This window comes from Ctenopharyngodon idella, chromosome 5 (assembly GCF_019924925.1).
Source record: "Ctenopharyngodon idella isolate HZGC_01 chromosome 5, HZGC01, whole genome shotgun sequence".
Classification (NCBI taxonomy): domain Eukaryota; kingdom Metazoa; phylum Chordata; class Actinopteri; order Cypriniformes; family Xenocyprididae; genus Ctenopharyngodon; species Ctenopharyngodon idella.
Genome location: NC_067224.1, coordinates 28,712,064 through 28,739,004, shown reverse-complemented (window position 1 = coordinate 28,739,004; position 26,941 = coordinate 28,712,064). Strand labels below are relative to the sequence as shown.

The 26,941-nt window shown below is 36.2% G+C and overlaps 1 protein-coding gene across 2 annotated transcripts; it reads left to right on the top strand.

The window, feature by feature from the left end:
• Positions 1 to 649: 649 nt before the first annotated feature.
• On the top strand, positions 650 to 16,158 carry zgc:162952 (PKc_LIMK_like_unk domain-containing protein). Of its 2 annotated transcripts, XM_051894975.1 has the most exons (10): positions 650 to 949; positions 1,404 to 1,500; positions 7,376 to 7,569; positions 8,239 to 8,360; positions 9,798 to 9,846; positions 10,459 to 10,608; positions 13,885 to 14,052; positions 14,162 to 14,245; positions 14,375 to 14,461; positions 14,603 to 16,158. In XM_051894975.1, exons 2-10 carry the CDS (start codon positions 1,470 to 1,472, stop codon positions 14,702 to 14,704), a joined length of 987 nt encoding a protein of 328 aa, XP_051750935.1. In that variant the 5' UTR covers positions 650 to 949; positions 1,404 to 1,469; the 3' UTR covers positions 14,705 to 16,158. The 2 variants fall into 2 exon arrangements, with proteins under 2 accessions (XP_051750935.1, XP_051750936.1); XM_051894976.1 differs by lacking the exon at positions 1,404 to 1,500 and having other exon boundaries at positions 651 to 949.
• The last annotated feature ends 10,783 nt before the right edge of the window (positions 16,159 to 26,941 follow it).

The following is a 26,941-nucleotide window of genomic DNA, read 5'->3' as shown; positions in this document are numbered from 1 at the left end:
CAAAAAATAACACACCATGGAAAAGTAAATTCAGACTTTTTAATTAGATTTGCGGGTGGATTATAGCAAAACGCTGAATTGTGTTTGTTGCTGTTATGTTATTACAGTATTATGTGAGTTTATCACAGCTGCTAATTCTAAAAACGTAGTGTGGTTCGTTCCTACATAGACAAGCATCATGCGTGTTCTGGTGTTTCGTTCGTGATCGTGAGCAAATCTGACTTCTTGAATCGAATCTTTTGAGTGAACGAATTGTTTACTTCACTGATCAATATTTGTATTATTCGTCTCATCATTTGAACAAATCACTGAACGAATTCGTGTTGTATATAAACGCGACTCGGAGCCGATCTCTTATGACTCGTTTGTAAAATAAACTAATTGCACAAGTCACCTTTTTCCAGTTTAATTAAATTTATGTCCATTGAGTTAAAAAAAATTGAAAACAAAATCATATATTTTGTTGACAAGCTTGATGCTTAGTAGTCTCTTAGATTTGTATACACGCAGTAGTCACTAAATGAATCTTTTTGGTGAAGAGATTCAAAAGATTCGAGTCAATGAATCAAAATCACATCACCACTAGTTCTGAAAGCAGCTCACTGGTTTTAAAGCAACATGGACCTACAGGTGGGTGGGGCTGAACGTAACAATTATGACGTCATGGCAACTGGCTCCCACTACACACAACCCATTAAACATGTATTTATCATCTAGGTTAGACTGCTTTAAACCCCGTCGAGCAGCTGTAAGTCTTAAGGAGGGCGGTTTCGTTGTATTTGAGGATAGTCGGGTTGAGTGACGGTAAATGGACTCATCCAAGAAGCGCAAGCGATGCCACCGGTTCGTCTCTCACTAGAACTTATTTGGGGTTTGTAGTCGATTTTATTTGATCGCTGAGCAATCAATAAGCAACAGCGGAGGTGAAGACGCCGGGGTGCTTTTTACTGTAAGTAAGCGATTGATTGTTTAAGTATTTTTTACCGGGTGCTAGGATGTTAGCCACAACCTTGATTATTTTCCTAGCTACTAGTTTTATGTGTGCGAAATTATTATAAACAAGGCTACACGTGCAAATTTTATGTTTAAAACATTTCTGCTTGTTAACAACCGCATCTTGCTCCATCATGCATCCACCCACTCATCCGTCTGTCATTTTTATGTTCTCATTTACAATTTTGACTGATATGATGTGACAATTATGTGCACCAAATAGGCTATATGTACTATTTCAGAGCTCTCTCTCATTGTGCAATGTGATTTTACACTTTATTAGAGTTTGTTGCATTTAAAATGTCATGTCGGTTCAATGTGCTGTTTCTAAGTCCTTGCTGATTCTGTTACATTTCTGTGTTTTGTGTCTCTGTTCATAGTTGCTTCTATGTGTGTCCTTTTTCTTATAGCTTGTCATACTTCCCAGCTTGTCTGTGTTTTGAGCTCAGGCGGACCACCTCTCCACCCACCTCAAGATGCACATGAATAGCTTATTAAACCAGTGCAGTAAGTAACAATGCTTAGGAATTAATCAATGTTTTGAGAAAAATACTGTACGTGAACATCTAGTTGAAACATGACATGCTGCTACTGTGTACACCTGCATTGTGACATGAAGAACAGGTTTTCTGGCTTAGGTGATATTAGAATCAACTCCGAGATGTCTGGCTCATTAGAGAGGTTTTGATAATCTGCACTTGACCTTTCTCCTTTCAGTATGGCTGGGAATAAGTTAGTGGATTCACAATGAGAATATCATGAAGAGAATCCTTTAGAATAGATGTTCACAGATCTTTGCTCTACCGCAGAGATGAAATCTTGAACTTGTGGCCATGCCGGTGTCCCGTTACTCAGTGTCTCATACAAGGCCGCTGTTTGTGTGTGTGTGTGTGTGTGTGCGTGTGCGCGCGCATGCATATACACCACCATAAGGGATGGACATTTGTTTTAATATATATAATAAAATTATAAAAAATAAATAAAACAAAAATATGAAAATGAAGTATATCCATCTCATATAGTGAAGCGTCATTTTTTCCAATAGAGTACATGCCTACATGGTTAAAATATAGTTACTGTCTTTGGTATTGTGTTGTCTCCTCTTGTGTTGTACTCCACTATTTTTCATTTTTGAGTTTATATCTTTCAGTCTGTGCCCTGCTGTTGACATAGCAGATTCAGATCCTCCCTGCCCTTTGGTGTGAGACAGGAAAACATAGCTTTCCTCCCTCCAGCTCCTTCCAAAAGTACACTGCCCAGTTCTGTCTCTCCCATATAAAACAGCAAAGGACTGTTCTAACGAAGATGTTCTAAAAAATAATATCCTCAGAACTATTTCCTTCTGTTTCCACACTGTATACTGTCTTGCTTGTCTTTACTATTTCACAAGTGCAGCATAGATGTATGTAGATGTTGAAATGTGATGCTGTAAGAGTCAGAAGTCAAAGTTGAGGGTAGACTAGCAAAAAGAAGCAAACCTCAGAAGATAAGGAAGTGCGTGATGTTTGTTGATCGAACCTTGAGATGTGCTTCGAGACAAGTAGCATACATTACATAATTACATAAGAAGTATCTGTGATTAATGGCTGAATCCTTCTGATTAAATAAAACTGGTGCTTGCTCAACCGGATATACAAAGGATGATATGTAGTATACAAACAACAGCAATTACAAATATATTATATATTATTGTTCAAATGATTGGGGTCAGTAAGGTGTTTTTTTTTTTTTTTTTTTTTTTTTTTTTTGAAAGAAATACTTTTATTCAGAGATTTTAAATTCAATTTTAAATTGATCAAAATTGACAGTTAAATAATTTTACTTTGTTACAAAAAATATATTTCATATAAATTCTTTCGAACTTTGTTCAAAGAATCCTTAAAAAATGATTTCCTCAAAAGGTTTCCTCAAAAATATTAAGCATCACAACTGTTTTCAAAATTAATAATAAAAATAAATATTTCTTGAGCATCAAATTTGCATATTAGAATGATTTCTGAAGGATCATGTGACACTGAGGGTGGAGTAGTGGCTGCTGAAAATTCAGCTTTGCCATCACAGGAAAATATTTAAAATATTTACAATTAAATTGTAATAATATTTCACAATGTTGTGTGTTTTTTTTTTTTTTTATTATTATTATTATTATTATTATTTTAATCAAATAAATGCAGCTTTGGTGAGTGAGCATAAGAGTTTTCTTTTAAAAAAAGAATTTTTTTTTTTGCCAACCCTAAACTTTTGAACAAATAGTGTATGTATGATTGGATTCAGAATATCTAATATCTAGTTATTTAGGCCTAGTTTTTTTATTTAGTTTTTTTGCACATAAGCTGAGCCTTTCTATGCTTTAGCTTATATACTGTGTATCTCTGATACCGTATATGAGTTCAGCAGATATACATTTCACTGGATCACAGTTATATTGTCACTGTTTACAAGTGCGCCTTATTAGGCAGCAAATCATTGTGACAAAGCAGTCTCTGTTCAGAGTCATTACTAGGAAACTAGATTTCTCTTGCTGTTCCTTTGATTGATTTTTCCCAGACAGGTGGGCTCCAGTCTTAACAAAATCATTACAACTAGTCATCACACCTAACTGCTTAAAATACTGAGTTTGTGCATGCACAAATGTGAGTTTGATCAGTTCAATATGCTGCGTTTGGACATGCAGAAACCAGTGCTCCCAAAACTCCAAGAAAAAACAGACAGAGATGGAAAATAGAAAGACATCAGTAAGACTTTTGACATTTTTGATGTTTGGTATGCCACTGTGCTGAATGTTGTTTTGTGTAGAGAAAGAGAGTGGGAGAGAATGTGAGGGGGAGATCTCTGGAGCGATGCCAAAGCTCTCTCTTCTCCAACAGATCCAGTCTGGAACAGACTACAGCTACTGCCCCTGCAGCTCACACCAATCCCAGCAGCCACATGAGAAACCGTGTGCAGAGAGAGGGAGAGCTTGTCGTGATGTGGATAAAAAGAATGCACAAAAACAAATGCATGGCATGTTGTGCGTAGACGCTTATTATGGTGCTTGTGGAAGCGGTTCACTTGTTGTGAATTTCATGACTTGACCAAGTGACGTCCTCACATGTTCTTATCACTGTCTCATCTCTGTTCTGGTCTGGACTTTTCTGAGCATGTTCAGGACTTTGTATCGTCCCATTTCTCATGTTACTGCTGTTTCTGACCTTTTCTTACTGCATATTCTATCCTCAAAAAAAAAAAAATGTAAATAAACATTTTAAAAATAAGATCAGTGTTGTTAACTAAAATTTAAAGGTAGTTTTTGTTAATTGAACTGAACTATAGCTGAAATAAAATAATATATAAATATTAGATGAAAACCTAAATAAAAATAATAAATGTTCCCTTGGCAACTAACTGAAACAATATAATTTTAAGCATTAAATTACTAAAACTAAGACTGAAATAAAAATAAATTAAAGATAAATAGAAATATTTTTTTAATAAATACTATAAAGGTATTTAAATAATACTTAAAAACACTGGAATGAGATCACATATTTTTATTAATCCAATATCCAACTAATTAAGAAATCTAACTGTATGCAAAGTGATACTAATGTCTAAATTCCGACATGTGCGGGTTTTTTTTTTCCCTTTCAAGGTTGAAAACACGCCGCATGCTTCCTGTTCTGTTGTTGATCAGACAAACAATTATATGCTTACCTGATGCCAAGAGCAGATCTATTTTAATGTTTTCTAAGAGATTTGAATTATTTTTGTAACATTTTTTAAAATTAGATATACTTTATAATATTTCAAATTTCCATTGCCCTTTACAGTTTCTACTTTACAAATTTCGACATATGTTAGTTCTGCATGCTGAAGCAACAGTCTTCCTGTAAAAACCTAAGTTGAGGGTCGATTTCCTCTCGTGTGCATGTGAAGTCAGGTTGCGGGACTTGTGACGGCATCCTCTGACGTGCTGCATACTGTGTAAACTTTGAGTCAATGTCTCCTTTTGACCCGCATATTTCAGAAACCCAGAGTCTCCTGTATGAGGGCAGACGTTAGCTGCCACTTAGATAGCGGCTGTTTCCTCCCAGAGTAAATGGGAGTTTGAATCCACTTCCTTTGGTGAATTTTATCACTGCAGTGTTAACTTGTGGTTTGTCTAAAAGTAAATCAGCTTGCATGCTTGAACTTCAGTTGAGATGTCAGCTCTGTTATAACTCAGCTCTGTTATAAATCAGTCTGTAGTAGGATGATGCTTCAACTTGCACCTTGGTGCAATATCATGCCTTCCACCGGAAGTTATGTTTATTTATTTATTATCATTATTTTCAAAATGTATCATGTACTCAAGCTCCAATGGAGGTCTAATGTTAAAAAGTAGTGAGTCCGTAAACATGCACAAAAGCTTTAGATGAACCTCCAAAAGTCTGAAGTCACTCTTGGAGTTTTTATTTATCATTCTGGCATTAAAATACAGAAAAAAGTGGATGAAAGAGACTTTGAGTTAAAGAGACAGTCAGAGACTAGTTAGGATTGCACTCTAAGCATTTTGTGTTTAGTGAGGCTGTAAAACTGAAAGGGCTGTGATTGTGTGTCTGCTGCTGGAAACACAAAGACTGCATGTGTGCGCTGTACCCTTGATGAATACTGCTAGATGATTCCCGCTTAAGTGACAAAGCCCGATGGGTTGTGTAAGCGTGCCACTCCGTGCTGTTCCCCGGCAGCATCATTGGGCTGTGATGACACTCCCCATTGACTTCAGCACCCCACTTAATTCTCAGTGTTTCCCCAACATGGAAATACTGATGCATTAAGTTGCAAACACAGGTCTAGACCACAGGAACCGAGAGTGAACTGACACTATAACCTTGTGCTGTTGATTTGTGTTTTTAGATATCACAGGTACATACCGTATCAAGTTAGAGAATACTTTTTACTAGATTTATGGTGTATGGTCTGTTTTTCATCATTATATATTTTGCTCAACCTCACAAGAAAACCACAGTAATGTGTGACAGTGTCTATTTCATCTTGCAAATATCCTGTGTGAGGGTAAATTCAGACTAGTATACAATGTATAAGTCTCCTTTATGCTCTTCAAGGCTGCATTTATTTGAAAAAAAAAAAAAAACAGTGATATTGTGAAAGAGCATTACAAATAACTATTTTATATTTTCTGAGTTTTCAGCAGCCATTACTCCAGTCTTCAGTGTTACATGTTACATTCAAAAATCATTCTAATATGCTAATTTGGTGGTCAAGAAACTTTTTTTTTTTTTTTGTTATTATTGCAGTTGTGCTGCTTAATATTTTTGGGGAAATTGCAATATATATATATTTTTTTTTTTCCAGGATTCTTTGGTGAATAGAGTTCAAAAGAACAGCAATTATTTGAAATAGTAACATTATGTCTTTACTTTTGATCAATTTATTGCATCCTTGCCGAATAAAAGTATTAATTTCTCACAGAAAAATATCACTGACCCTAAATTTTGAATGGTAGTACATTACATTGTTTAAAAGCCTTGTTAGCATTTATAGGCTGTTAAAGTGAAAATTAAATTCTGTCAATTATTCGTCTTCAAGTTGTTCTAAACCTTTGCTCAGTTTAACTGTAGCATTGCTCTTTTGCATACACTGTCAATGTGCTCCAAAAAGGACATGAAACAATATATATTCCTTTTTTTGGTCACTGTATGCTTTCACTCTTTGGAAAAGATCCAACTGAACATTCTTCTAAATATCTCCTTTTCTGTTTTATGGAAGAAAGAAAGAAAGAAAGTCATATGAGTTTGAAATTCTAAGAAGATGAGTAAATCATGAATCATGACAGAATTTTCACTTTTGTGTGAACTGACCTTTTAAATGTATCTCAATGAGTCTCAACAGTAAACTGCAGTCTTACTCTTTGATTGTTTGTGAGTTGTTGATGTCTCGTGTTTTTCAATGAAGAACAGTTCGTCTTTCACCTGCACGAATCTTTCTATGCATGCAGTCCACGGCTATTTTTAAGACATCGTTATTCTGTCAGTTTTATACCCTGCCGCAGCAGATGAGAGCCTTCCTACTCATTGAGCTAATCAAGTACTTACTGTATGAGCTTCAAACCAGAGCTTCACTTTCATCCATTAACATGCACTGCTACCTTTAGAAACCAGCTATTAATTTTTTGGCAGTTAAAGCTTTGCGCTTGATAAATATTTTAAGAGGCTTTTTAAAAATAGTTCTATTATTACACATGTTTTTCTGTAAAATGTTAGCCTTTTTAAACATTGTATTCTAATGCTGAATTGCTTTTAAGCACTCCTTTTGGAAAGCTTTGGTGTTTCTCTCAACGCTTTGTGTGTGTGTGTGTGTGTGTGTGTGTGTGTGTGTGTGTGTGTGTGTGTTCGGTTCTCAGCGGAGATCTCCAGGATGTGTGAGGTGGACGTTTCATCTGAGCCCACCAGCCCAACGCTGTATAGAGAGTCTTCTGATACATACTGTCATGTGGACCGCTGGCAGAAGCTACGCACGGCCGTCCGCAAGCTAGAATTCTGGGAAAACTTTACACATGAGCTGGTTGGCAGTGGCTTCTTCTCAAAGGTTTACAAGGTAACACTCAACATATCTTGAATCTGATGACATGAATCTGTTTGTGATTTAATAATAAATTTACTGAAAGTGCTATGAAATTTTGGCAGATTCATCTCCTTTAAACACATTGTCTGTTGAGAATTGTTTCGCAACAAATAAAGCAGTGTACAATTTTGACTATTTGCATATTGATTTATTTTATTAAATAATACCGAACTATATCAAAAGTTTTATAGTGAAGTCCATCATAAAACAAGAACGAAGAAGAGTGATAAATTCAATCTAAATGGAAATGACTTGTGATCATCCTATTGTACTGTAGAAGGTCTCCTGGTGTGTGATATATGTGTGTGTATATCTTAATGGCACTCATACAGTGCAGTATTGTAGTCCTACTAATTAGGACATATTTTTCAGCTAAGCCCAGTTTGAGGTGGCCCTCGTGCCTGAGTACACCATAACCATTAATGGGTTCCCGATGAGTCCCTGCTGTGTAAATTACATAAGCGATTATTACACAGCTCAACTGTCCCAGCAGTTCTGTCCCTTCCTTTATATTAACATGGAAGCGTTTCTTTGTAATTGTACTGTGGAGAGAGAAAGGAATGTTTTAATACCTCTTTAGGATTCATTCCCTTCCTCTCTCTGTTTTTCATTTTATTGTCATTTTACTTCATTTATTTTCAGGTGATCCACAACACCACACGGAAGGTGATGGTAGTAAAGATCTATAAGAATGATGTTGATCAGGACAGCATTGTAAGAGAAATCAGCCTTCTGCAGAAACTCTCACACCCCAACATAGTGAGGTATGCTTTATTAATGCTATTATAACTATAATGAATATAATAACGTGCCATGTACTGTAACTCATTTATTTATTCATTAGTTATCTATTTTTTATTATATTAAATATAAGTATTGCATATAACTCTATAGCATATAGCTCATCTAGATACCTAATAGACCTTAGTCAGGTTAGACGCCATATTGAATTTAACACAGATGAAAACGAGGGATAGACGTACAGTCTTTACAATGGCCTGCACTGTATAAATGTCCTAGATCACGTCATTTCCACAACTCGCAAATTTTAAAACTGTTTTGTGGAATTTTTCTTTACTGAAAGGTTTTTTTTTTTTTTTTCGGAAAGACATTTTGTCAGCTAAACAATTGGATTGTTGTTAAACAACAGTATAATCCATTGAATGCACTTTACTTAAATCCCTCACAAAAAATTAAATATGGTACTACCCTGACTAAGGTCTGTTGATATTCGGGCATATTATTTATGCTTTCTATTCACATTATATAAGTACACACTGTGTATTTACAGTACCAGTCAAAAGTTTGGACACTGAACTGATTGTATGTTATCTTAAAACCTTTTAATCTAAGGCATTTTGCTTTAAGGCTTGCAATTAATTAATTAACTTGACCCAGAATTGTCTAATGTGTTTAAAATGCATCACAGGATGCACCTCATGAAGCCGGTTAGTGTGCAGTGCTGTAATCTAGACAAATGAGGGCTACTATGAAGGAGCTAAAAGATAAGATAGTTTTGATGTGTTTTGGCCATTTCCATAATTCCATTAGTATTAGTTCAGTGTTCTTTTGTTTGTTTTGCCATTACTATTATTCTGAAACTGTTGAGTAGATGTTTCCAAACCTTTAACTGGTAATGTACATGTCATTAAAGTGCAAGATATTATACAATATTTTGAAGAATTCTGACAACCCTGTTACAGGTTACAAGTCACGCCAAGCACTGTCCAGCACAGCTCTTTTATACTGCTATTAATCTTGCACTATGACGTTTGTTTGTCTAAGCAATCTCAGAATGGCTTTTTTTCCAGTGCGTTATGGAAGGACAAAGCCATATTCAAAATGTCTGGAAAGTTGAGATAAATTAACACTGCAGAGTTACTGCCAGCTGTCTTCACCTCATTACAGATGACAGTCATGTTGACCAATGAACAGAACTGCTGAATGTGACAGAAACCAAATGAGGTCACCATGACAGTGAAATATTACATTTACCCATATTTATTGCTTCACTGATTCATGGTTCTCTAATATATTAGTGATGACAAATGAAAGCTTGAACATCACTTTTGAACTCAAAGTAACTTTCCATTTCTGTACAATTGTTGTGCATTTGACAACTTTTAACTTGCTCAACATTGCAGATTTAGGGAACATGTCATTCTGATGGCTTGTAACCTTCTTTCTAATATCTTTTTCAGGTATCTGGGTATTTGTGTCAAAGAGGACAAGTTGTACCCAATTCTGGAGGTGAGATCACCATCTTCTCAGCCTCGCAATGAAAGAGTTTTTCACAGTTTGAATTTATTTTATGCATTTTATTGAGCTTTAATGTCCCAAAGACATGATGCTTTGAAACTGTACATGTGATTTGCAGTTGTTGATCAGGGCTCAACAATATAGATTTTTTTTTTTTCCTGCATTTTCTCTAGACTGTCACTGTATTTTATATATATTTCGGAAAATATTTATATTTTACATTTAGCTATTTACTACCAATAATTAATTAAATGTGCATATTTTATATACATATTAGATACAGACAATTAAATGTTAGATATTGGAAAATTAATATACTGTTCCTAATGCAACATTTAACATTATGATTATATGAGCAGCAAAGTTCTACAGATGAAACAAATAGAGCTAAGGAGTAAAGAAAAATTTTGAGCCTATACCAATATTTTGTCATTTTATATAATATTTACCTTTGTTTTAATCATTTTATTTTTGTATTACTTTACATTACACTAGCCATAGAGACTTCCTTATTGTTAAGCCCTACACATAAAAATAAGAATAAAAGTGAAAGTATTTGTTTTTTTTATTTGTTTTCTTCACTGACTGTGCTTCTCTTGACAGTATGTTAGTGGAGGATGTTTAGAGGAGCTGTTGGCCAGGAAAGATGTGCCTCTGTGCTGGAGAGAGAAAGTTGACCTGGCCTCTGACATCACCAGAGGGATGATTTACCTCCACTACAAGAACATCTATCACAGAGATCTGAACTCTAAGGTACAGCAGGACTCTCAATCACACTCGTCTTTAGTGACGAAAAGATCTCGTTGAAGAAGTGCAGCAAAATATGGTTTATATAGAGATCCCATGAGCAATCGTCAGATCTCAGAGAATGGTTGTCTAGTCTTTACATGGAATTCTCCCCTGAGAAATACAGACATAGATGTTTGCGTGAGAGTGTCATTGGTTGCCAGGATTCACACAAGTGCTCACCAAACCTGGGGTGAAGGGCGAGGCAACAAGGCTAGTCCATTGTGATGGTAATAAACTCTCCCACTCAGTCTTTCTCTCTGTCACATACACCCTCTCTCCCCAAACCTTCCCTTCTCAATTGAAAATGCAAAATGCACAAACAGTGTATAGGCTCGCAGATCCCCTCCTTTTTCGTTGTTTTTTTACCCTCGTCTCATCTTTGTGCCGCTGCCTATTTGTCTGCCATTCAGATATGAACAATGAGCAAACAAAATTGCCAGCCACACGATTTACACAACTGTGACATCTAGCACGTCGGTTAGTGGGATCATCGATTGGTTTCCACTGCGCTGCAGTTGGCATATGACATAGAATTTGGTATGACTGTGGGAAGTTGTCAGAAAATAGAAGCTAAAGTTGACTGCTTCCCTAAAGCTGGTGTTTTTAAGAACTGTGTGGAGCATTAATTTAGAGGAGGTGAAAGGGTTCAAGCTGAATGGCACAAAGTGTTACAGAGCTACAAGACTTAAATACGAGGTCAAACATTTGAGTTTCATATGCATATTTGTTAGAGATACACATATACATGTTAGATATTAAAGCATTTAATATGTTCATGTATATGAAATGAACTCTCTAAAATCTGTAATAGAAATGACTAATATATTTAAAAAATGGTTTGTCAACAAAAAGCAGAACTTTTCTAACTGCAAAATTATGAGCATATACCAGTATTGTCTTTTTAAGACAGTAACGTTTTATTGTTTATATATAAAATATTAATAATAATAATAATATTTTAGGGTTGTCAAAAGTACCGACTTCGGTACCAAGTCAGTACTGAAATTTCAAAAATGTGATGACGTAACAGCATTTCCCCCTAGCATTTTGAGTGCTTTTGAACGTATTCTTCAACACCTCTGATTGGCCATTGTGTTCATGTGCTCAACAGATATGTCTGTGATTGGCTACAATGATCAACGCTTCAAAAATATGTTGAAAATAGACATCTTTTACACTCTTCACCGAGCACTTACACAAATACACACGGGAGCATTTGAAAGCAGGTGTCTATCAGTGGATCCCTAATTTATCCGCTGATAGACGCCTGCTTTTGTAGCCAATCACAGACATATCTTTTGAGAGTGTGAACACATTGGCCAATCAGAGATGTTTAAGAATCCACTCAACAACGCTCAAAATGCCAGGGGGAAATGCTGGTATTATGACACTTGAAATTTCAGTACCGATTTGGTACAGAGTCGGTACTTTTGACAACTCTACAATATATAACAATTTTATATCTTTTTTTTTTTTTTTTTTTTTACTGTTGATTTTTTTTTTTTTTCCCTAAATATTGAATCAAACAACCTCTGTGCTCTTCTTTCAAACCCACCCATTAGCTGCACAGCCAGAGGGTGTTGCAACACTTGGCATATGCATGAGTTACTGTTCTAAATTTGGAGGCTTCTAGGCTCAGAGCTGTGCTTGGAGTTTTCTTAGTCCTATAATCATAGGTCAATTTTTGGGATGGAAGCTTAACTGAGGTTTCTAATGCAATCCAGATGCAGAACTTACTGTTTTATCCATCAGCACTTTCTGTTCCAAGATTCCCACTGGTCTTATGTAACGTCTCGTAGTCCCCTTACTCTGGTCAGCTTCAGTGTCTCCTCATTTGCCTTTCTTCTGAAATAACAGCCCATTTTATTATACCCACAATAATTTTGTTTTAAACTGATTTTCAGAGTTCATGATATGCTTGTAGCCATGACACATCATCACTAGAGACCATTCAAACTGAAAGCGAGGTTTAACATTGCATATTGGTACCCCAGGGGTGTTAGAGAGATGGAGGAGAGGAATTGTAGGTGGTCCAGACCCTTTGGCGAGGTACAGGGTCAGCTGAATAATTCATTAAACGGAGATGGTGATGATGAGGAACGTCTTTCATTTGAGCCTGGGAGTTTTGCCTCAGCCGCAAGGCACATTGTCTCCAAAGGCCCATTACATGCTACAGATACTAAAGAACACAATGGCAGTAATGTATTTTATTTATGCTTTTATGTATCATTTATCTTGTAAATGCATTTTATCTTTATTGCATTTAGATGCCATTTAGCTTATTTATTTACACAGTTATGTTCACACTAAAAGTCCACAGACAGGTTCAAACTTTTAGTTTGTTTTTATTTAGAAACTGTATTTTAAATGTCTGCCATATAAAAGTGTTATTTTAATTGGCATTCAGATTTTGGAAATGCTATGTGTAAGAGTTTTTGGAGAAGATTGTAATGATTCATGAAACTTTATGCTAGTTTGTGCTGCCCCCTTTTGGCAGTGAAGAAAAGCACACTCACTTAAAATAATTCTGTAACCCAAGATGCTTGTTTAAATATGTTGTTTTGCCTTGCTATATCTGGTATATTTTATTTTAAATAATTTAATGTCATATGACCTCATTATTTAAAAAGAAAGTTAGTGTTAATTCACAACATGCACAACATGCACATATTAGCAAATATACTGCCATATACACTACTGTTTAAAAGTTTGAGGTCTTTACAGAAATTAATACTTTTATTCAGCTAGGTTGCATCAAATTGATCAAAAGTGACAGTAAATATATTTATAATGTTACAAAAGACCTCTATTTTAAATAAATTCTGTTTTGTCCTGAAAAAATCTGTTTAAAAAAAAAAAAAAACAATATTTTTATGGAAACCATAATACTAAGCAGCACAACTGTTTCCAGCTTTGATAAGAAATGTTTCTTGAGCATCATATCAGCATATTAGAATGATTTCTGAAGGATCATGTGACACTGGAGTAATGATGCTGAAAATTCAGCTTTGTCCTCACAGGAATAAATTACATTTTAAAATATATTTAAATAGAAAACCTTTATTTTAAATTGTAATATTTTACAATATAACTGTTTTTACTGTAGTATACTTTTACTGTATTAAATCCTAACAAATCCTACTGTGTATTTACAATCCTAAAAGTGAAAATAAATTAGTAGTAATAGACTAAAAAGAGCCTGAAAAATACTAAAAATGTGTGTGTTTGTGTCTCCCAAAGAACTGTCTAATAAGGGTGACCGCAAGGGGCAGAGAAGCGCTGGTGACTGATTTTGGTTTGGCTCGAGAGGTAGTGGAACTTCCTGCAAAGGACAGGAAGCTTTCACTCGTAGGCTCCGCCTTCTGGATGGCCCCTGAGATGCTGCGCGGGGAGCCCTACGACCGCAAGGTGATGACTCAAAAATGCCAGAGCAAAATGTGAAATTGTTCTCTTGTGAACACAATGTTCTAAAGCATTTGTTGTTCTCACCTGCTGATTTTGCTTTATGTAATGTTAGGTGGATGTGTTCTCTTTTGGAATTGTTCTGTGTGAAATTCTGGCTAGGATCCCAGCAGACCCAGAAATCCTTCCAAGAACACAGGTGAATATAAATAGCATTATTGAAGCTATATTGAATGCCACATCCAGTATCAGAATCCAGTAAGCACATTCATTTTTTAAAAATAAAATCTACCGTCCCTGTATGCATTTATGATTGTGTGTGTTGCAGGATTACGGCCTGGATGTGTCAGCATTCAGGAAAATGGTCAGCGGGTGTCCTCAGCGTCTTTTGGAGCTGGCAGCCAGCTGCTGTCTGGTAAGTGAACTTGTTACCTTTTGTGTATATAAAAATGGACACACATTTCCTCTATCAGTTATGCCTAAAAAATAACAAACCCTGTTCCCTGGAAAAGGATGTTATGTGTTACCATCTGAAAGTCTGTTCTGTCTCATGCAGATAGAGGCTTTCCGAAGACCCTCTTTCACAGAGCTTCAAGACGAGTTGGGTGAAATTTCGGAGACTTTGGAGACTCCTGGCCCTGATCTCACCACAGGCTGATCTGCGGCACGTCCTCTGGTATCCCATCAGCCCTGCAAATGGACTTAGACTTAAGCACAATGACAAATGCAGCAGAACTGCAGATTCCTCTCTGGGCTGTTTGCATTGAAAGAGCAAATCAAGGAAAAGGTCACTATTTATTATGAACGTTCTGCAAGTAACAGATGGCCTACAGTTCAACTCAGCACAGCTGTACATGGTATACTATTATTATATATTGCACAGTAAATACTAAGAGAAATGTTGTATCAGGTTCCAGCTAAAGTGTTTAGCTGTTTGCAGTGTCATTTACAAAGCTACAGTTTTTCAAACAAATTGCCATTTCTGTTTTGCATATTTTATATCTAAAAACAACCCTAAGTTAGGTTCTGAGGCTTAAGATAACCAATAATAAAAGGACTAATTTGAGGGTCAGAAATTTTAAATAACCAAATAATATTTTCATAGGCTTCAGTAAATCTATACATGATCCGTTTAAATTAAATTGTACATGAGAAAGTGATTTTATAAGTATTTTGGTACCAGTTGCCCTAAAAGAAAAAAAGGTGCATTTGTATTGCTGACTTATAAAAGCGATATATTTGAATAGTGAAGCGTGTTACTTTCTTTATAAGCAATTTATACAGAAGCAAGCACTCATCACTTGTCTTTTTTTTGCCTCCACTGTGAGCTGAGCTACTGATCTTTGGAAATTCTCCATTGAACTCACCAGCCACCACAGGATGAGGCCCATTTCCTGCCTTAAAGGACTTCTGTGTTGCTGTTCTCGTTTAGGCCGAGTGTTTGAAGAACCTTATCATTTTTTTTTGTTTGCAACATCCAAACAAAGCTTGTGTTCATTTTAATTTGCTTATTTGCCATGTGTTGCGAATTTCAGTCCTCACATATACATCAGAAGTGTGAGATGGCACTAAGCCAGCTCCAGTTAACAGTGATACCAAAGACTTGACATTTCTCTTAAATCAAGTCTTAACATAATATGGTCACATGGGCTGTAACTGAATAAGTAATGTGTGATCAAATCTTTCCCAAGACCATCTAGATCTTGCACAATTTAAAAAAAAAAAAAAAGACATTTTGAAATCAATATACCTAACAAACACTGTTGAATTGTTTTCGTTCATATTTTTCTTGGTATTTGTGTTTTTAATATTTATATATAAGTTCTGCTTGGCTGATATTTCAGTTTATTTCATATTTCAGGTGCCTGTGATTTGCCTCTTAAACATTGTTCAAGTTAACTTTAACAAGATCTACAGTCTGTGCCTCATAAAGGAAGCTTGAGTTCTTGAGAAACTTGTGGCGAGAACCACGTCATGCTAAACTCATATCTCTGATGTCTGTATAGTCGGAATCTTTCTTGTTTTCTTGTTTTTGTAATACATGGTGTATAAAGAGGAAATGAAGCATATGTGAATGGTGTGTATTTTTCAAATAAAGCCATTGAAAATTTACTGGTCTTGCCTTATGATAAATACATAGTTCAGTCTTTAAACTCTAGATGGCGCAGGCTGATGGGTCCTTAACGCAAGCTGATGAAAATTACAGCATTAACTACTTTTCACAAGCTGAATGGTCCATGTCACTTCTGCGGCTTGTTGCTCACACATTTAAATGGCTGGTTACATTCACTATAGCAGTTTGCAGTGCACTTCAGTGTTCCTCTAAAACCCTCCACCGTCCCCAGCTCCACCTGTATAGATCTGCTATGGGTTATTGATAGTGCTGCTGCACAAATAGCATATATGTCTTACTCGCAGCAGTGTATCGGCATATGTATTGGCAGTAGCAAGTTCCTATACTTGCTCTACAACAGCAGCAATTCAGCAGCAGGGTAGCAGATCTATCCCGCCAAGACCAGATACATTAACATTACCATGCTACAAATCTTCCGAGAGTTGTCATGATTGACATATAGTCAAGTTGCACAGCAAATACAAATAACTTTCTATATAACTGGCATCAGAATTTTATAAGAGCTAATGAAAAGATTCCTTAAAAGACTATAAACAAAAGTTGTACTGGCTTTCTCTGCCTGACTGAAGATGGTTTATGATAGAAACATTTGTGTAAGTATTATTATTTTTTGGACAAAATGCACTTTGCTTTCATGTCTGGTTACCAGGCAACTTTGTCTACTGTGTGGACTTAAGATACCCAATGTTAATCGGGCTTCTTTGTGGCACCTGCTATCAAACAACTCAATGCTAATTATTTGAATAATCATGAATGACAATCAGTGTATCAAGGGATTAATCTCTTTTATGTGATGCTGGGCTATTGAATTAATAATTTGGGTGACAGGCTTAAAACCGCCATGGACTTTATCTACATTAGATTAAACAAACCTGAGAGTTTGAACAGACATTATTATAATAGAACTGTCTTGAGTAATTTTCAGAGCTCTCTGTAGTTGTGATTCAAGTAAAGTGGCACAGAATCTCTCTGTTTGAATGTCATATCATTGCCTTTTTTTTGTGCAGACATTAATTTTATGCACTCTTCGTTTTGTCCTCACTTGACCTGAAAACAAAATGGAACAAATTAACTGGTGCTTTTGGTGTTTATAGAACGGCCGGTGTTTGTTTCCAGCTGTACCAAAACACTAAATAGATGTGGATGAATAATTAAACTGGCTTTTCTTCAGATTTCTGGTGGTGGGCTTTAAGGCAGAGCACGTTTCTTTCCCTTCACGTTTTATCAAGCTTTATAGCAGTGATTTATGACTAGAACACACATTTACAAGCTATTTACACCATTTAATGTTTTTAAATCTATTGTACTGTCACAGGGTGATTAGAATGTTAATATTAACAATAAGATATTTTTTCTGGATGTCCATCCTGTGTTTATGTAACTGTGCCTGTTTTTCTGCCAAGCCCATGATCATTTGTGTCAGTTTCTTTTGGCTGAATCTACTATGTGACTATTACACACAGAATCATCCTGAACAAAGACATTATCCAGAAAACATTAAGAGTCCAGATACAGATACATGCTGTTCCTTCTGTATACAGAACGCAGTCCCATAATGCAATGCAACTAGCTAAGTGAAAAAAAAAAAAAAAAAAAAAAAAAAAAACATGATCCAAGCTATTTAAAGCACTATTTGTGTAGCGAATGGAGTTGCTGCCTATGTAGATAGTTTCATATTAGACATTAATGCGATACAGTAGCCTACTATGGCAGCAGGCAGTGAGGCAGCTCCTCGGGTTTGGGATCAGAGCTTAAATCAATCTAAATTACGTCTCTCCAAAGACATATTGTTTAGATTTTTGTTCATCTTCTCCAGAGAGAGAGGGAGGCAGACATCAATAACAATCATAAATCGTTAAAAACGAGAGATAATAATTTACAGATCAGGTTCTGGCACCATTTCGCCAAGAACGGCAGTGACACAATCTGTCCGTTAGATGGCAGTGTCTTGTCTTATTCACACTTGCCTGCCACTTTAAAAAGCAGTGGCGCTAAAAAGCGTTTAGGGGTCTACCTATGGTTTCTACAAAAAATATTTATCAGTACATCTGTTTTCAACATTGATAATAATGTTTCTCCTGAAGGATCATGTGACACCGAAGACTGGAGTAATGGTTGCTTGCTTTGTTATCTCACGAATAAATTACATTTTATAATATATTAAAACAGAAAACAGTTATTTTAAATTGTAATATTTCACAACAGATAGTTTTTATTGTATTCTTTATCAAATAAATACAGTCTTGGTAAGCATAAGAGACTTCAATATATATATATATATATATATATATTTAAAAATTTTACCGACCTCAAACTTTTCATTCAGGAGTTACACTACATTAAATTTAGGGAGCATCTCTGTCTATGGGGCTGAATGTCTTAGGCTACTCGATCGGTGTGATGCTCTGTTTACTGGGTCACTTTTACCTGACACAGAAAAACCATAAAGAACTGTTACCAGCCCAGATATTGCACCAGTTGAACTATTATTATTACAATAACAGTAACAATAAACACTTTAATTATTTTGAATTGTCATCAACCTCAAGACACTTTCTTATTACTTTCCATCTGTTATTGATAACTGATATTTTTAGTATTAATATTCAGTAGCAGAATTATCATTATACATTGCATTGTAAGTAGAGGGTTTAATAAATTTAGTACTTAGCACAAATCTTTCATATGGGACACACTCATACTTTCCCAGAAATGTTGTAAGGCCTTGAAGAACAGAAGGCAATAACTAAGAATTTGATGAGACATCGTCCCTTCAGCACCATCAAGTCTGGCTGCTCGTCATCTATGGGTTTAATGTTGTGTGTCCACTTGGAGCAATAGCAGCCAGACGTTCGTTCGGCCCTGCTGCCTCCGACCTTCATACAACCCCACACCCGAACAAACACGTCAACAGAACATTGGATCCTCTGTGGGGCTCATGCGCTTCCCACAGCCTGTTATGAGAGTCCTGATCGATTGAAACCATTCAAATGTCAGAGCTCCTGCCATAAGGAGAGTAATGCAACATAACACAACATGACATGCAAACATATGAAATACATATTCTTTTAAGGCAGCACAGAGAATAATGAGGATATGAGTAATATACACTTTAATGTCCAATCGTTAAAGGGTTTATTGTGCTTGGTTTCATATGCCGTGGTATTACTGCTTCAGCAAGGTGCGGCTAACATATTCTCAGCAGAATAAAATGAATTTATATGGCTAATGGAGTGTGAAATGTAGAACAGAGGAGTGACTAAAGGACAGGTCACATGGATGCACGCACACACACACACACACACACACACACCATATACTAGCCACATATATACAGTATGGGTCAACAGTACTGGAAGCCACCTTTTCAGTGTATTTTTGCAAAATATTACTTCCAAGTTCATATAACCTTTCTCATAAAAATAAGTAAGTATAATCCATTAGGCTAATAGGAAAGTGACATAAAAAAGGACAAATGGAACTATTTTATCACTATATGTTTACAAGGCTATATATAAAGAGTGGTAAAATTCATATCATCTATCAGCATGAGTGTTCACTGCATACTATAATGCATATTTCACACACACACAAAAAAAAATCTGACAAACTCTAATCTGATTGGCTGCAGATCCATAAACATATAACAAAACAAACTGTGGGTGGATTCTTCACATGTTAATCAGTCTCTTCCTGTCTAAGAGGGCGAACATTCGCCAGCATAGGCTTCAAATAGATCAGATCTAATTCTGTAGTAAAAACCATGGTGAGCAAGACTAGCATCAGTATAACCTAGTTTTCATTTCCATTAGGAATACATTTTGCTTTTCAATGGTCTTCTGTTCAGAAAGCATCATCCTTACTTAACAAATTGTGCAATTTGTATTCTCAAGCCCTTGGGAAAAGATTAATTTGTTCACTTAAATCTGACCTCTGATTTGCTGACCACATAAAGTGGAGGTCTCATTGTATCGCTGGACCTCAGTGAACAGTAATTTGTTTTCCTGGGAAGGGTTGGCACTTTATGTGGGTGTAAGTGGGGCTGTGCATTACTGTTGTTTTCTGTAATTGAAGTGCTGAAATGACGGTGGATATACAGATTTGCCAATAGCAGGTGTTGGGAGATAGATCGGAGCTGGCAAACCACAGCATTATACTCTGGCCTCAATGACAGACAGGGTCATTTGTTATCTCTTGACTACAGGTAACTGGGCTCAAAAGGATTTGAAATAAAATGTGAACAAAGTGGGTTAGTACTTCGGAATGATTTAGGGAGAAACTATTGTCAAAAAAAAAAAAAAAAAAAACATCCCAATTTATATACACATAACACATCTTTTTAATGACTTCCCAACATGCTTAAACACTATATTCAAGCAATGCAACCTTGACCCGGAAAAGCCGTGAACAAGTTACGGGCAGTTATTTGTTGCCCTGTGATCAATACTAATCTAACTGTGAGGAGAAAGAGAACAGGAATCTGGGTCAATTTTAAGGAAATGGACAGAGATGCAGGACGGTGCAGGAATGGAGCACTTATGCAAGGAAAACCTGACAGGTCAAGATGAAGGAGGGTCGGGGGAAGGACGCAGAAATAGATCGGCACAGAATCACGACTGTTAGACCGAATGCTCTTGTTTATAGGGTGAGGATGCAGCAGGGCCAAGGCTGTTGCTAAAATAACCAGTAGCCTCCAGAGGGAGTGTGCTGAAGAGTGGGACAGTAATCTGTCTTAACATGAAAGTACGAAAGTACCATTTTTTTCAGAAAAACTTAATTATAAAAGATAACATCTTAGACAGATGAATGTTTTTGCTGTGGTCAATAACTGACAAGTGTGGTCTACCAAGGTGGTATTTTGTACAAATGTAGATCGACTTCAGTATAATTTCACTTTTTTTTTTGTCTATATTAGGTAAGACAATATAAATGAATCACTAAGTAGGTCAACTCTGATGGCTATAAAAGAAAGGGATGGTGCCATTTTTGATTAACATTTTTAATGTTTAATGTTCTGTTTTATGTATAATTATGCATAATATTAATTATGTGTTATGCTTAATGTTTTATACATCAAATTCTTAGTGTTCACTATGGGGTGAATGAAATGTGAAAAGTGTTTTTGATGATTTGGTTGCAGCAGTTTTATACAGTTCTACACCTTTCCATAATATAGAACACTATATTTTAGGGCTACACGTTTATCGCATGATACGAAAAATAACATTGAACTTAAACGCGATTCTTAGTGCGATTATGAAATCGCAAAGGCCGCAATTGTTTTGTTTATGCGCAGCTTGTCAATGAAGTATGGCTCCAAATTTGAATCCATCTTTAAGCACTGCGAGTTTGAGTCGCTTATAATGTACATTTGAAAAAGCAACACGTGTCAAACATCTTTCCAGACATGAGAAGCATTTAACATCTTGTCCAACAAAAGGCAACATTTAATAACATGTTTTTACTCCAAACTCACTTCATAACGACAGTTGAGCATCCTTCTGTGAGATGATGTGGCTTCTTACACAGAATAAGGCAGTCTTGTGTTTATTAGTCATGTTTAATCAAAGCGTTTCAATCTTCTGTTTATTCAGCTACAGCTACAGCTACACCCTCTGGCTTTCAGATGGAGAAACATTTATTACTGATCACAGAGCCGTACAGCTCTGACAAGCTGCGCATAAAATAATCGCAGCCTTTGCCTGCTTGTTCCTATTACACATCCTACATGTACTTACTATAACAGAAACAGTAAATCATGCATAATTAAAAAGCAACTAATCTTAAACCAAATCCTAACCCTGAACATTTATATAGTATTACTCAGTACTTATTTGAATAACTACACTGTAACAAAGGCACCTTAAAATAAAGCGTAACTTATATATAGTTATTATATGTAATGGATGGAAACTAATAGAGATTCAAATAAAGAATAACATAGGCAATTACTGTAAACCAGCTGCATGACTGGGAATGCTGTACTTCTAATATGGTAGTGTCTGCTGAGGACAGTATCTATATACTGTGTGTCTGTGAGTGATTTTGTTGCTTCAGGGTGCATAGAAATTAAGCAAGGTGGGAGGATGGATAATGAAAATAGAAGGGAGTGGTGTAAATGACAAAAGAGATGATGAAGAAACTCAACCTCAGGGCAGAAGATTATGATCAGAGGAGAAGGGTGAGATGAAGTTAAAGATGACAAAGGGAGTGAATGTGAGAAGATGAGAACAATGCAAAGATGATAAATTAAAGACAAGATTGAGGTAACGTGAGCTATATGTTCAGCTCACGTGCACACAGACTGACGAGAGATGTGGTATATAGAGAGAGGAAGGTGGAATTCATAGTGGCTGTATTTGCTGAAGTGTGTGTGTGTGTGTGTGTGTGTGTGTGTGTGTGTGTGTGTGTGTGTGTGTGTGTGTGTGTGTGTGTGTGTGTGTGTGTGTGTGTGTGTGTGTGTGTGTGTGTGTGTGTGTGTGTGTGTGTGTGTGTGTGTGTGTGTGTGTGTGTGTGTGTGTGTGTGTGTGTGTGTGTGTGTGTGTGTGTGTGGGTGGGTGTGGGTGTGTTTGGGGGGTGGGTGTAGATAAATGAGCTGTACAGCAGAACAGATATCAGAGCCTTTCATCATCCAGGAAACTTAAGCATAAAACATAAGCAAAAAAAACAGAAACAGAGGCCAAGAGAAAACAAAGACGGGGGGATTTTATGGACGGCAGTTTCTGCCTCAAATAAATAAATAAAATGGGTAATTGTGACTTTATGCCACAAAATTTTGATGATCTCGCAATGTAAACCAGCAATTGTAATATAAAGTCACATCACAATTTGCAATTTTTTTCCCCTCATACTTGCAACTTTGTCATAATTGTGATTTTTTTCAGCTTTATGTTCATGTAATTTTGACTGTATCTTTTTTTTTTTCCACAATTGGATCTCAAAATGTGAATTAATTTATTTCACACAATTTTGACTTCATGTTTAACTTTATCACTTTTTTTACTCTGAGACACTCATTTTTTTCAAGAGAGGGGGGGAAATACTGAGTAAGATCAAAACAGGCAGAAAGACAGAATGAGAAAGGTCAAGATGGAGCATATCAGCAGACATAACCGTGAAGAATGCATGTGCTCCAATAAACAGCTTCAGTGAACAACGCTGTCAGAAAGTAACTCTGAAATCCATGAGGGATTACCCAGAGTTCAATTACACTTCAAATGAAATGTCTGATATATATTACCAGCTGCCACCAAAACCTCACAGTCCTCAAAGGAATGAAACAATGTGTCACCACCCGAATGACTCATGAAGCTCAGTCAGCCAGTAAAGTGGAGACATCCTTAAAGTCTTTACAATACTGTGCTGTGACCTTTCAGAGGAAAACCAGGAGAGTTTTGTCCTGGGGTACCATTACCCTTAACTTTAAAATAACAACTGTCACTGTCATGTTTTATTAGTGTTCCTATATTAAAAAAAACGTCAGGCATACAGGACCCTATAGATTTTATGACACCACCAAACATCTATTTTTTGTTCCTATCTGCTAATTAAAGCACCAAGTTGTGTCGAGAAATGAAATCTGCTGGTACAGATGTGAGCGCTCACTGTCTTCTCTCGTCTGATGCCATCGCCCATGAAGATTCATATTATCTTTCTTGAGCTAACTGAGAACCATCAAAACAACAAATCAGGTCATCTCTAACACCACAACCCATTTCATGTAAATGCAAGCACTGTGAGGCTGATATCAGTTTACCCTTCTATGATAGGCTATGAGAAAAAAGTCTGATGCACTAATGAACAAGCATTTATTGGTGCCAGACAGCTTTGATGGAAACTAAAATTTGACGGATCATCTTCTAATTGCCTAAAAGTCTTATCAACACCACAGAGGCCCAGTGCACAGATTATAGAAAAACCTGTTGATAAGAAATGAAAAACTAGAGAGGGAGGAAGTATGAGAAAGAAAGAGATTGCGAGAATAGGCCTAACTTTTGCGAAAGGGCACATCATCTGAGTGAATATTGGACTTGTATTCGGACAGACAAGGCACAGACTTTCACCCTTTTTGACAGGGCATGTCTGGGTCCAGAACTCCAGGCCTCTCTCATCCTGACATTCAGAGGAACGCCTGCCACTAGCAATCACAACTATGACCGAGACGGCAACACTTTCAGGCACAAAGGCAATGTTCATGCCGAAAAGTGGTTTGTCTGCACTACCTGAATGTCTCAGGAGTGAATTTGAATTGTATATATATATATATTGCGAAAAACTGTTTTCTAATGTTGGCAAAGCTGAATTTTCAGCATCATTACTCCAGTCTTCAGTTACACATTATACTTCAGAAATCATTTTCATATGCTGATTTGGTGCTCAACAAACATTTCTTCTTATTAATAATGCTGAAAACAGATGTGCTGCTTTTTGTAACATTATAAATGTCTTTACTGTCAATTTTGATGAATTTAATGCATGTAAATAAAGTATTAATTTATTTCAGAAAATAACTGAACCCAAACCCCTCTGGATAACATATTCTTACTTATGTATAAACAGAATAAAACTGAATTTAAAAAATGAAGTGTTTATACAGTAGTTAGTTTCTTTCTATTTTAATCTATAATTGTTGTATAGCGTAAGAAAGTCAGTAAGGCCAGACAATACTGTGTGTGAGTGGCTAAATGTTTGTATTATTTGTCATTTATATGAATTTTGTCTTCCTAAATAACCAAAACTGTTTTTTAAAAGTAAAGTTTTATTGGAACATGTTCAAAATAACCTAAGTAATAGATATTCATCCTTCTACCAAAAGCTACCTCACGCTCTTTCAAATGATGAGATTTTCAGAAAACCTTCATCTTTGGACAGTCAGCTAGTCACATAACAGCCACTCTCAGCAATAAAACTGCAAATAAACACTCTCAGCAGTTGCTAGCGCTCTGTCAGGGTGGCCTGATGTGGAGAGACACGGCACTCACGCTGAGACAAGAGCAGAAGCACGAAGAGTCAGGACATGACGTCTCTGCTGGTCAAGGCTAGCGGTAAAAATGCTCTATGTCAGGCAGATACACGTGTATTAGCACGGGGCCACGTAAAAAAAATGTGTTACTCAACTTGCTGAACGACTGGGTTGAAAATAAGTACATGCGCTGCGGGAACACAAAATATTACAACCAGTGCTATTTAGCTTAAATATCACTTATGTAACATACCATGCCGATGCCACAGGTATGCTATTCAGAAGTTCACATCCATTAATGACTCACTCCTATTATAGTCGCCGTCAACATGTGTTTTCACCACTAGTGAGCAGCAGGCATTGAAAACAAATTTTTGGTTAGTGAGGATGTTAATTAATAATGCTGATTTTGTATTAATGTATGTAATGCAGTTTGTCAAAGATTTTTTGCTAACAAAAAGTCCTGTTGTGGAGTTTGGTAGACCAACATTTGAGATGTTCAACACTCAAGAGGTGCCGAAGACACTTTGATGTTGAGACGGCATTCACAGATAAATGAGAAGACAGCCTCTCGTAATTATGAGCCATTACTGCAGTCTGATTAGGTAAATTAGGCCAATCAGTAGCATGATAGCATCAGCTGGTGCCGAAAAAGAAGCGCATCGTGGATAAACGAGCAAACCTTAGGGGGGGCGAGTCAGTTAGAAGTCTGATTCTTTTTCTGATTAATATGGACAACTAGGTTAATAACTGAACCACTTGCTGTGTAATTCATTTTATTAAAACAATAACAACAACAACAAAACAACTGTCTAGACATCTGAAATGGTGTTTGAGGTAAAACACTGAAGGTAAAGCTGTGATTATTTTTTAAATACCACGCATAAAATGTCACTACAACCTGATAAATGTCACTGACACAGATATCCTGAGAAATAACACTCTGTCTCAGTAACAGCCTGAAGCTCTTGAGTCAGTAAACAGCATAAAAGAATCTGACAGCAGCCTGCGCGTAATTGTCACTCAAAAAATATGGTGTGAGTTTGGGGCAGCCTGTGGAGAAACAATCTGGAAACATCACTATTTTTGCTATTTCATTTGGTGCTGCTAGTAGCCAAATTGTTTACACCAGCTTGAAATCAAAATTGACAATTGTTGTTTTTATGGAATATTGAAGTATTTATTATAAATGATTTATCTGTGCATATCATTATTTTTAAAAATTCATGTGCCCTCATAATTTTTAATCAAAATATCTTCCCCTCCCACTTGCAGGGACATCTCTTCTCTTCTCTGATGACGTTTTTCGCCTTTTCTTTTCGTACCCTTTAAAATCATGAAAACCGCTCAACATTCTCAGCTTCTGGTTTTCCATATATGGGCTGAGCCAATGATGAAACTGAATTAACTCTACATCTTCAAGCAACACACAGTGTCACAATCACAGAATCAGTTAGGTGAATGATTCAATGAATCACTGAATCTCAGAAAGTCACTTGTTTCATTCCTGAATGAATCAGTGTTGCTTTTCTGAAATGATACAGCCTCGATGACATATGCTGCCGACAAATGCGACCTCCGGATGGTGCAGCCTTAGAAATAAGACACAGTTAAGGACTCACTCATATAGACTGTCTTGTTTTGTTATTGAATGAATCAGTGTTTCTTAATGAATCGGTTATAGCTATACTTTTGAAATGCTGCAAATTCAAGAAAACTCACTTGGTCTTGTTCTTTTTACACTATAAAATAAAAATTCTAAGTTTTAAATAAAACAGAATATTATTGGAGTACGTTTT